The sequence below is a fragment of the Chrysochloris asiatica genome, unplaced genomic scaffold, assembly GCF_000296735.1.
Source record: "Chrysochloris asiatica unplaced genomic scaffold, ChrAsi1.0 scaffold00165, whole genome shotgun sequence".
In the NCBI taxonomy this organism is placed as follows: Eukaryota; Metazoa; Chordata; class Mammalia; order Afrosoricida; family Chrysochloridae; genus Chrysochloris; species Chrysochloris asiatica.
In genome coordinates, this window is record NW_006408683.1 from 3,262,489 (window position 1) to 3,275,234 (window position 12,746).

The 12,746-nt window shown below is 36.3% G+C and overlaps 1 protein-coding gene across 1 annotated transcript in view; it reads left to right on the top strand.

The window, feature by feature from the left end:
- Window positions 1-12,746, top strand: part of SMYD3 (SET and MYND domain containing 3) — a 1,025,869-nt gene that overhangs the window by 239,175 nt on the left and 773,948 nt on the right. The window contains exon 5 of the mRNA XM_006871271.1: window positions 495-631. Within this exon, the coding sequence (XP_006871333.1) occupies window positions 495-631 (137 nt within the window). The remainder of the gene's footprint in view (window positions 1-494; window positions 632-12,746) is intronic.

A 12,746-nucleotide genomic window follows, 5' to 3' on the forward strand; every position in this document is an offset into this window, starting at 1 on the left:
TCAAATTTATCAAATTGTAGCAATTTACCCTTGTTTCCATAATCAAGAATTGTTTTCTTTTTCATTTTTCTCTAGTTGAGTTCTGATTATTAAGCCATTGAGGCTAGGTCAGATGGGTACTATGTGCAAGTTTGGATATTCTTGTGCATCTCCCCTCACTTCATGTCAGCTGGCTGCTTCACTCTCAGCTCTAGCTCTCTGTGGTATCATATACTTACACTAATTCTGATTTTAATGCTTTTTCATCTGTATGTGTGTTTTATTTTGTTTAATAGATTTTAATTTTTATTTTATAGATGAGGTATGGCAGAATTTAGATAATAAAATATTATTGTGACTTATAGTCCAAAAATAAAAGGGCATGTAGTTTTTCTGTGTCAGGATGGAATTTAGGGTAGGAAATATCTAGCTTAACAGCTGCAATCGAAGCCCTGAAAATTATCCCTTAAAAGCTCACTTTGTGCTTATGCTATTTATTTTCTCTTTAAAAACAGATATTAACAAACTGACTGAAGATAAGAAAGAAGGCCTCAGGCAACTTGCAATGACATTTCAACATTTCGTGAAAGAAGAAATAGAGGATGCTTCTCAGCTCCCACCTGCCTTTGACATTTTTGCAGCCTTTGCAAAAGTAAGTATTAAGTTTTGTATCTTTGCTAGTGTTGTAAATCAACCTTTTGCATCTAATTTTGTTGTTAGCTGCATGAAAGTCTGGAACCTACCTGGAAAATCCAGGACTCTCATGCCTTTTGCACCTCAATGAGTAGAGAATGTATTCGTGTTATCCATGTTGAAAAGGATATTGCTTTTCTGTTTTAACAGTATTCTTATTAATAGCCTGAGCACAATTCCTGAATGTCTCAAGAGAAAGCCTCATATCCCATTATTTCCTACTAATGAATTTAAGTTTGAGACTCCATTCGTTTTGTTTCTGGTGGTTGTTTCAGTATAGAGCCTGATAACAATTTAGTTGAATCCATAAGTCACATAAGAACATAACAGTTTCTGATTTAAAAGTAATTGTCTAAAAAATCTGTTGATATGTTTTGGTCACTAAATTACTAGGTCAGTAATAGAAACTAGTTTCATTTGGTATTTGGCCTGTGGTTTGTCGGTAGTGAGGACCTAAAGCGCTCTTTCTGAAAATGATTCGGAGGGTTTGTTTGGGCCAAGAGAGGAAGATTATCATGATGGATTCTTGACTTTGTCCTGGATTGGGGATGAAAGATCAGCTATGTACTTTCACTGTGTATTTTTTCTGTTCTTGCTCTCTCATGTTATGTATTTGGATTTTCAAAAATCATGATCACATTTTAATAATAGGTTAAAATATAACATTTGAGGATGGTTTTGTCAATTTTTTTTGTTATTTTAAAGCAGACAGTCAATGACATTTATCTCATGAACATTTTTAAGTAATGTTTTTAAATGTGCTTGCTTTTTAACAATTGAAATGTAGTTGATTTGTATGATCACTAGAGGTTAATTTTTATTTTTCCACAATTTTTAAAAATGATTTTCTGATCATATCATCTTAGCATTAAAAATTATGGTTTGTCTATAATCTACAATTGATTTTAACACATAATACTTATAATATTTTATAAGTAGTATATGTTTTATATGTTTCTGTCATACGCTTCCAAAAATACAACCTGCCTTCTTGTCGTTGTTAAGTGTCATTGAGTCGGTTCCGACTCATAACATTTCTGAGGAGCAGCTGGTGAGTTTGAACCGTAGACCTTGTGGTTGGTAGTCCAGTGATTATCCTACAGTGCCACACCAGGACTCATAACCTGTCATATACCATGTATACTATGCACACTGGCTCTTTTGCTGTTAAGCAGTATAAAAAGTAACACCAACTCAGAGAAAAAAATGTACCTTAAAATACATATGTATATATATGAGGGAGCTTCAAAAAGTTAGTGCAAAAATTCCATTGTTTTCCTATTTCATTTTTCAATGAATTTTTTGAAGCCCCTTTGTGTATGTACACTCACACAAACACATTATAATGAGTATAACTTCATTCCTAGCATTAAGTTCATAAATGTACAATTGCTAATTACTGGTGTTATTAATATTCATTAAAATGTTTTAAATGTTTGCTATTGCTTTATGTGAAATGTGTAATTTCATTTATCTTGCTGCTTTCAATTAGTTTTAATATTAAATTATCTTCCAATGAAATTATATTTTTGTCTTGTAGAGGGGAAATTATATCTCTCTGATTAAACTGACAAAGTTTTAATAATATGCTTTGCTCCTCCCCAAGTACTTGTGTTTGTTATTACTATAAAGTAGAAAATATCTATCTTCAAGATTTTGTTGGGGATTTGTCCTTAGGTGCATGATTTCTGCCTTAAAATGTAGGTTTAACAGTCATCAGAGGGAATCACTTAAAAGTGATCCCTTTATTTCTAAAGAATAGAATCGTTTCTATTGAGCTAATTGGTATCCTGCAAATCTCAGGGATGAGCTACTGAGCTCATGCCACTAGCACATGATAATACAGATCATTGTTAAGTACAATGGAAGTGGTTGGAGAGTACTGGGCAGAGAATTTTCTCTTTCTCGACTGCTCTATTTTACTGGGATAAAAGTAATCAAAGAGGAGAAATGGACACCTCCTGGCATATTGTCTTCTGTCATTGCTTCTGTATGTACAGATTATCAGGTATACTTATATTCTGCCTTGTTTTTTTCCATCCAGTGAATTTTGTTTTGAATTCATGCTTTGACAAAGGCTGGCTTTAACTGGCCGCAAATATGATCCTTATTTTCTGTTTTGCTTTTGGCTTTACTCTCATTAAGTTTCTGTGCAGGTATTCAGCATGCTTACCTTATGCTGTAGCTAGCTCATTTGTCATTACATATGGAATTCGGAAAGTCTATTCTCTAAATTTGCTCATAGTTGTTGTTGTTGATAAGTGCCATCTAGTCCGACTTATAGAGACCCTATATAGGGTTTCCCAGGAGTGACTGGTGAGCTTGAACTGCTTACTTTGCAGTTCCAACTGACCTTGCAGACCAGTATATATCGTGGGAGAAAGATGAGACTTTCTGCTCCCGTGAAGAGTTAAAGCTTTAGAAACCCTATACTGGGTCACTGTGAGTTAGAACCTCCTTAACGACACTTAACAACAATACATTATATTTATATCTGTATCTATATATAGGAGTGCAATAGCTCAATATGATAAGCACTGAGCTGCAAACCACCACTTGAGCCTGCTCCACAGGAGAAAGATGAGACGTTCTGCTCACGAGAAAATTTAAAGCCTTGGAAACCCTATGCAGAGTTGCTATGAGTTGAAACCAATTGGTTGGCATTTAATGTATATATTTTAGGAGCACGGTGGCTCTATACAGTGAGCACTGGACTGCTAACCACAAGGCTGTGGTTCAAGCCCACCAGCCACTTGAAATGAGAATTTGAGGCTTTCTGTTCCCATAAAGATTTACAGTTTCTGAAACCCTATATAGGTTCACTGAGTCAGAACCAACTAGACAGCACTTAACAACAACAACATACATATATTTATTAGGGACATTTTCAAAAACACCCAAAAATAGAGAGATAAATATAATGAAACTTAATTTATCCATCACCTGGTTTCAGTAATTTTCAAGCTTGTTTTAAATGTTATATCTTTAATAATTAGATCTCATATAGCTGTTCTTTTTCTCTATTTTGGTTTTTAGACATTTGTTAAAATGATTCTTTTGTTACCAAGTCTCTTGGTCTTTTGAGAGGAGTGCATTTGTGAATTCACTTACTATATTAAGATTACACTTGCCTCAAAAGGAAAGGAGTGAGTGGAAGATGAAAAAATTTTTCATCCTGAGATATGAGCTGATGGCTTTTTCTAATGTTGTTGTTGTCAGGTGCCATTGAGTTGGTACCGACTCATAGCGACCTTATGCACAGCAGAACGGAACACTGCCTGATCCTGGGCCATGCTTGAACCCATTGATGCTGCCATTTTGCCAGTCCATGTCACTGGGGGTCTTCCTCTTTTTCTCTGACCCTCCATCTTACCAAACATGATATCCTTCTCCAGAGACTGGTCCTTCCTGACAATATGTCCAAAGTATGAGAGACGAAGTTTGACCATCTTGGCCTCCAAGGAGTACTCTGGCTGCACTTCTTCCAACACAGATCTGTTTGTTCTTTTGGCAGCCCATGGCACTTTGAATATTCTCCTCCAACATCATAGCTCAAAAGCATCAATTCTTCTATAGTCTTCCTAATTCACTATCCAGCTTTAGCATACATATGAGGTTATTGAAAATACCATGGCTTGGGTCAGGCATACCTTAGTCTTCAAGCTGACATCTCTGCTCTTCAACACTTTCAAAAGGTCTTGTGCAGCAGATTTGCCTAATTAATGCGATACGTCATTTGATTTTTGACTGCTGCTTCCATGAGTGTTGATAATTGATCTAAGAAGAATGAAGTCCTTCACAACTTCAATGTTTTCTTCATTGATAAGAATGTTGTTTATTGGTCCAGTGCTGATGATTTTTGTTTTCTTTACATTGAGATGTAATCCATACCGAAGGCTGTGCTCTTTGATCTTCATTAGTAAATATTGTAAGTCCTCTTCACATTCAGCACGTAAGGTTGTATCATCTGCATATCGCAGGTTGTTAATGAGTCTTCCTCCAATCCTGATGCCACGTTTTTCTTCATAGAACCCAATTTCTCAGATTATTTGCTCAACATACAGGTTGAGTAAGTATGGTGAAAGAATACAACCTTGTTGCACACCTTTCTTAATTTTAAAAACCATTCAGTGTTCCAATGTTCTGTTTGAATAACTGCCTCTTAGTCCAGGTACAGATTCCTCATGAGCACAAGTAAGTGTTCTGGAATACTCATACTTTGCATGATCCACACAATCGAAAGCCTTTGTGTAGTCAGTAAAGCACAGGTAAACATCTTTCTGATATTCTTTGCTTTCATCCAAGATCCATCGGACATCAGCAATGATATCCCTTATTTGACTGCCTCTTCTGAATTCGTCTTGAACCTCTGTAAGTTCTCAGTCAATGTATGCTTGTAGCCGTTTCTGTATTACTTTTAGTAAAATTTTACTCGTATGGGATATCAAAGATATCATCTGATTATTTCCACATTCCACTGGGTCACCTCTCTTTGGAATGGGCAAAAATACGGATCTCTTCCAATCAGTTGGCCAGATAGTTGTCTTCCAAATTTCTTGGCATAAATGAATGATTGCCTTCAGTGCCACCTCACTTTGTTGAAAGATTTCAATGTTTATTCTATCAATTCCTGGTGCCTTGTTCTTTGCCACTTCCTTCAATGCACTTTCGACTTCTTCCTTCAGTATCATTGGCTATTGATCATATGCTACCTCTTGAAATGGTTGAACATCAACCATATCCTTTTGGTACAGTGACTCTGTGTATTTCTTCCATCTTCTTTTGATGCTTTCTGCATCATTCAATAATGCACATAGTGGTTACGAATTGGGCTGCTAACCTCGAGGTAGGCAGTTTGAAACTACCAGCTGTTCTGCGGGAGAAAGACAAGGCTTTCTGCTCTCGTTAAAGATTTGTTGCCTCAGAAACCCTTGGCAGGGTCACTATGACTCAAAACCTACTCCACGGTACTTAACAAGCTTTTTCTAATAGACGCCCATAATTAACTTCTGAAAAATTGGCATTTTATGTTGTGAACACTACTTTGGGGATTCTACTAAAAATCCGTTGGACTAGGTTCTCAGTGCTAAATGTTATTTAGAAAATTGTCTCCTCATTACTCCAAAGACCCATTTCCAGACTCCTCTCTCCCTCATATACACACATGGAAACACATGTATCCATGCATGCTCATGCACACAGCAATTAAGGTTTAAATTATTGGAGTTTGCTAAATAAATACATCCTTTCTGTTTATGAATTTATTGAATATGTAAAAATTAAGTAGCATGAGACTCAGAAGAAATTTTTCTAGGGGAGGGTATCAAGAAATGCTTCATATAGCAAGAAAAAATTATTGATTGACATGAATTTCAGAAGAGAGGATATTGCTGGGAAACAATTATAGACTGATTTGGATGTGTTGTTGGAGAGTGAGGAGGTGCCACCTTCTGAACTAAAGAAAATATAGGGCTCTCTTCTGGAGGAGGTTTTAATCTGTGTTATACATGTTTCGGTTATATTTAGTAATCACAATATGAGTTTGAATAAAAGCTGGATGTTTAAAATATTTGTTTTGCATTAGGTTGTTGTTGGTTCTGACCCACAGCAACCCTGTATAGGGTTTTTGAGAAGCAGCTGGTGAGCTTGAACTGCTGACCTTGCGGCTCAAAAACGACCTTGCAGTCCAGCACATTAGCCCATGGCACCACATCAAGACTCCATTAGGTAGTAATAGAAAATTACTGAAGGCAGTGGCTCCAGACTTTCTTGGAGTGAAAATCTGATGTAGATGGAGAGGCTAAAGAATTTGACTTGAAGCTCCATTTGCATAGTTGCTTAAAACAAAACAACTAAATTATATGTTGTTGTATTGTGTGGCTGAATGGAAATAAAAGAATGGAGTTTTAAGATTACCAGGTGGCGATTACTACTGACTGGTATGAAGGTTGCCCGAGCCTGGAGGAATGAGCTGGAGATATTTGTTAGTGAGAACACAGGAGAACACAAAAAACAGGACAGGTTCATCTCTGCTGCTAAGTCACATTGTGTAGGGAAAACAACATGTATGTATACATCTCTATAATCTCCTTCTCAGTCCCACCTCATACTTTTGTTCCTTACACCTGGTTCTTCAAGCAACATTTCTCATTAGATTTGAGATGTATTTTTCTTGACACAACAACTTCTATGGTTTAACCTATGGATTGCATCATGACCATTTGCTACTAATAGAGAAAATGAACATATGAATCCATATAAACTATTAAAGATTAGAAAATTACACTTAGAGAACATATATGAGTTTGGATAGTATGATGGTTAAGTTGATTTCTCTAGGCAAATACATTAAATTCTTTCAACCTCAATTTCCTCATCTATAAATGGGAATCATAAAATAACAGGGAGGATCAAATATAAAATGCTCATTCAAGTACCTGATACATTATCAGAAACAAATGTTTGTTTCTCCTACTGTTGCCCTGCCCCCAGCCTTATTTACATTTGACTATGAAATGTCAGTCTTTGGTGGCTCCTGTGCTTCCTTACAGTGGAGAGTGCAGTCTGTGACAGGCTGTAAACCAGAGTCTTAGATGGTTGCTCACCCTTGTACCCTGTGCTGATGTCTCTTGAGATTCTGAGGATTACCTTTTTGGTTAGGAAGAAATTTAGCAAGCAGGAAATGGCATTTTGCTGGTTGGTTTCAGTCCATGGTTGATGGGGACAGAAATCACCTACTACTGCTTGCTTTCATTGCAGTGCATGATTTCAGAATAGTTCCTTAGGATTTCATGTTGGAAATGTAAAAATAACCATTATATGCTAAGTGAAATGGCTCTTGCACAGTCATGCTAAAAGAATGAATTTAAAATTAAATGATAAGAGTGCTTTAGTTGGCTTAGTCACTGAAATAACATGGAATATGTAGTTTTTTTCTATTCCATCCCCAAATTGTAATTGATAATTATAGGCAGTGGCTATTAATAGCTTAATATTAAGTTTAGTAGATCTGCTTTTTAGCTTGTTTTCTAATCACAGAAACTTATTTTTCCCTAATGGACAAGGATTTAGAAAAAGATAAAATGCATTTGTCAGGCTGATTAGAAGAAATGTGATAAGATTTGAGCAGTGAAATAGAAAACAGGCTAGTTGCATAAACATTTCATAACAGACATTAAACTGGATGCAACAAGAATAAAAGTGACCTTCCTGACCGTAAAACCTATGTCATATTGTTGTTTTCAGAGCTCTGCAAAGTGCTTTTCAACTCCATGATGTTGTGTGACTGCCCCAGAATTGTTTTATGAGAATTCCACATCTTCTCAAAGATGTTCCCCTCCCTTTCTTCTTTCAAACAAAATCATAATTCTCCTGGTAGCATGTTACTTTTATTCTGCAGGCCACATATGTGACCTCTGGTGCTTGCCTTTCCAAAGTCTCATTTTGATGCTATTAGGGGAAGCCATTTTTACAGAACACACTGTGGTTATGTATAAATTTAAAACTGAGGATTTAGGTATTTTTTTATACTATGATACTTACATTATACATTCAGTTTCATTCTGAGTAAATTCCTTTTTCAGGGGAGAATTCTTTTTAATTTGAGAAGCAATGGAGAATATGTTAAAATAAGAACTTGCTAATTAATAATATGAAGAGAATCAGCATTGCATATGTTCGATTAAGATATATTCAAAATAGGAAATAAAATGTAAAATAGTGACATTATATTAAATATTATGTATTCATATCTGCTTTTAGATTTAGATTGCTAATAAGTAACTTATGTGATGTTCTGCCATAACCTCATGATTTTAATAAGTATATAAATCATTATGGAGGAAAAATTACTGAATAAGTCTTTTCGGATCCTTTACATTTTCTGAAGAAATATGTACTTCATTAAAAAGCTAGATAAAGTTAATCTTGATATCTTCAGTTATAATCTTGAATTTTCAGACCTGTTAGTCATTCTGGACATGCTGTTTTTGTTAGGTTCTGCCTCATAGTGACCATGTGCACAATAGAACAAAACACTGCCCAATGCTGTAGCATCTACACAGCCTTGCTATGTGTGAAGCACTGTATCAATTCATCTCACTGAGGGTCTTTCCCTTTTTCATGACTTTGCCAAGCATGATGTTCTTCTCCAGGAAATGGTCCTTCATGATAGCATGTCCAAAGTATGTAAAATGAAATCTTGCCATCCTCACTGCTAGGGAATATTGTGGTTGTTCCTCTTCTTAAACAGATTTGTTTACAATCCTGGCAGTCTGCAATATATTCAATGTTTTTACTAATACTATGATTCATATTGAGGCTTTCTGCTCCTGTAAAGATTTACAGCCTCAGAAACCATGTACAGGGTCACTATGAGTCAGAACCAACTCCACTCCATGACACATAACAACAACAACAAATAATTCATATGCATCCATTCTTCTCCAGTCTTCCTGATTGTGATCTAGCTTTTTAATGCGTATGAGGTGATTGAAAATATCATGGTCTGCCAGCTGTACCTTAGTCCTCAAAGTAACATCTTTGGTCTTTAACACTTTTTTAAAGAGGTCTTTTGCAACAGATTTGTCCAATGCAATAAGTCATTGTATTTCTTGACTGCTGCTTCCATGGGTATTGACTATGGATCCAAGCAAAATCCTTAACTTTAATATTTTCGTTTATCATGGTGTTGCTTGTTTGTGCAGCTGTGAGATTTGTTTTCTTTATGTTGAGGTGTAATACATCTTTCTTATTACGTGCTTCAGGTCTCCTTCATTTTCAGCAAGCAAGGTTGTATCATCTGCATATTACAGGTTGTTAATGAGTCTTCCTCATTATGTTCAGGCTTCAAAAATTTCATGGAAAAATTCCACTATCTTTTAATTACATTTTTCCATAAACTTTTTGAAGCCCCCTTGTTAGTTCAGCTTCTTGAATTATTTGTTCAGCAGACATATTAAATATATGATTAAATATATGGTAAAAACCTTGACATACATGTTTTAGGTTACTGACACAGTATTCCCTTGTGTTGTTTGAATGACTGACTCTTGGTCTGTGTACAGGTTCTGTTTGAAGTACAATTAAGTGTTCTAGAATTCCCATTCTTTGCAATGTTATCCACAGTTTGTTATGATACACACAGTTGAATACCTATGTATAATCAATAAAACACAGGTAAATAACTTCTTGGCATTTTCTACTTCCAGCCTACTTAGATCCCCTTACTGTATTTCCTCTTCTGAATCTGCCTTGAATTTCTTGCAATTTCCTGTTGATGTACTACTGCAATTGTCTTTGAATTATCTTCAACGAAGTTTCCCTTGTATGTAATATTAATGATAATGCTCCATATTTTCCACATTCTGTTGGATAGCCTTTCTTTGGATTGGGCACAAATCTGGACCTCTTCCAGTTGGTTGGTCAGGTAGCTGCCTTCCCAATTTTTTGGCATAGACAAGTGACCACTCACAGTGCTGCATCCATTTGTCAAAACATTTCAGTTGCTATTCTGATGGTTTCTAGAACCTATGTTTTTTGTCACTGCCTTCAGTGCATCTTATCTTAAATGTTTTCCTCCAGTACCATCAGCTATTGATCATATGTTACCTCCTGAAGTAGTTGAATGTCATGTTGTCCAATCTTTTAGGTACAGTGACTTGATGTATTCCTTCCATCTTTTATTTTTTATTTTTTATGACACTCACTGAATCATTCTACATTTTACTTAGATACCAAACAGAAATCCAAACCCACTGCTGTTAAGTTGATTCTGACTTAAAGCAACCCTAGAGGACAGAGTAGAACTACTTCATTGGGTTCCTGAGGCTTTAAATCGTTAAGAAAACAAACAGCTTTATCTTTCTCCAGCAGAGCAGCTGGTGGATCCAAACTGCCCGATGCTTAACCCACAATAGCACCAGCAGTGGTGATGGTGTGGCCTGGAGTCGGTTGCAACTCATAGAGACCTTGTACAGGGTTTCTGAGGCTGTAAATTTTTATGGGAGCAGAATGCCTCATCTTTCTTCTGCAGAACGACTGGTAGTTTCAAACTACTGACCTTGAGGTTAGCAGCCCTATTCATAACCACTATGCTACCAGAGTTGTAGCACCACCAGGTTCCTCATATGTTGCAACTTGAGACTTGAATTTTTTCTTCAGTTTTTCAGCCTGAGAAATGCTTAGAAGGTTCTTCCCTTTTGGTTTTCTAACTCCAGGTCTTCTTTACACAGTTCCTTATGAACTCTAGTCAAATTGACGACACCTGTGGAAAGAGATGACAGGGACGCTTAATATCAGTTAGAACAAGACCAGGACCCAACTGTTGAACAGCTCATTCTGGACATACTGTTGTTGTTGTTAAGTGTGGGCGAGTCGATTCCGACCCATAGTGACCCTGTATAGGGTTTCCAAGGAGCAGCTGGTGAGCTTGAACCACCAACCTTGCAGTTCAAACGACTTTGCAGTCTGGCGCATTAGCCCAGATCGCCACACCAGGACTCCTTCTGGGCATACTAGTGCTGCGTTATTCAGTGTTGCTGCTAGGCTAATTTGAGGGAAGAAAATTACTTCTGATAGTCAGAACTGTGTATTTGCCACTTGAGGGTTTCAAGTTAACAAACTTTAAAACCTTTTACTGATGAGCTTGGTTGTGTTTCACTGTTGATGATGTTACATTATATTAAATTGGTTCCAACTAATAGCAATCCTGTGTAGGGTTTCAGAGGAGCGGCTGGTGGGTTTGAACTTCTGACCTTGCAATTATCAGTCCAGTGCTTATCCTACACCAGGATTCCTACTGCAGCATACTAGAAAGTAGCAAAGAATGCAATCTTTTTGGATTCTAAAGTGATGAATGATCTAATTACAAAGTTGATGTGAAATAACAGGATGATAACTTTGACTGCATTACTAAATGATCCCAGTGACTGATCAGATGGGCCTGGGTTTCATTAAAGAAAAATACACCATTAAATATTTAATACTAAAAGCGAGCAGACAGGCCAGGATTGCTAACCCATGGTCACTGGGGTGTGCACATACGGCTTTGGGGGTAGCTCCTAGATACTCAAAACACTTCTCGTCTACTCAGAACAGCTGCAATAAGGCTTAGTTATTGGGATTATATCTCTTTTCTGGTTTAAGTAAAGCCAGAAAACAGCCAAGATACTTAACTGCATGCAGCTATGGCATTCTAATTATGAAAGGCTGATAAATTTATGATTTACAGGACTTTTCTGTATTACAACAGATTGAATCTATAAGTTGATTCAAGAGACAATTATTCTCGAAGATGCTCTTCTACCTTTAAGTAAAATGACATTTGTAGGACACTTGGGCTTTCAAAGCAAGTCATTGTTGGAGTATTTTAATGATGATATTTATCATGTTCTTTTTTACCCATGCAGTTAATATTTCTCTCCATTTACCTGCAAATAACCTACAGTGAGTTTGTTTATATTTGTCACAAAAATGCCAGCTAACTTCTGAAATCATGATGATAATTAGCAAATTCTTAATCAGCATATTTATGTATACCTGTATTGGTCAAGGTTAATTATAAATGTATGGGCTAATGATTTGATTAAAACTGTTGATAGAAAACATGTTTGCCAAGCCTTTTCCGAGTGCGTAACTTGCCATTAATTCCGCTTGCAGTAATATTTTTTAAATGGCAATATGTCACTGTGAAATAGCAAAGGTTACTTAATTGCTTTGACTTTCCCACTAATGTCAATAATCTCTATTTCCCTACGAGAGTGTGAATTTCTTGGAGCCACAGATTATTTCTGGTGTGGCATTTTGCGTTAATGCCCCGGACAGCAAAGTCTGTATGAACTGCAACGTTGGTAGTTCCAATTCACCCGTTTCTCCTTGGAAATCCTACACAGGGTTGCTATGAGTCGGAACTAAGTTGACAGTACTCAACAACAACAGTAATTTTGAATTCCTAACTCCCCGAATGTTATTTAGTAGATGTTTATAGTTGATTGAATCAAGGACTAGAGGAAAATTATCCTTTATTTATGGACAATAGCTTTCTTGAATATTTTTGGAAACTAATAAATCACTGT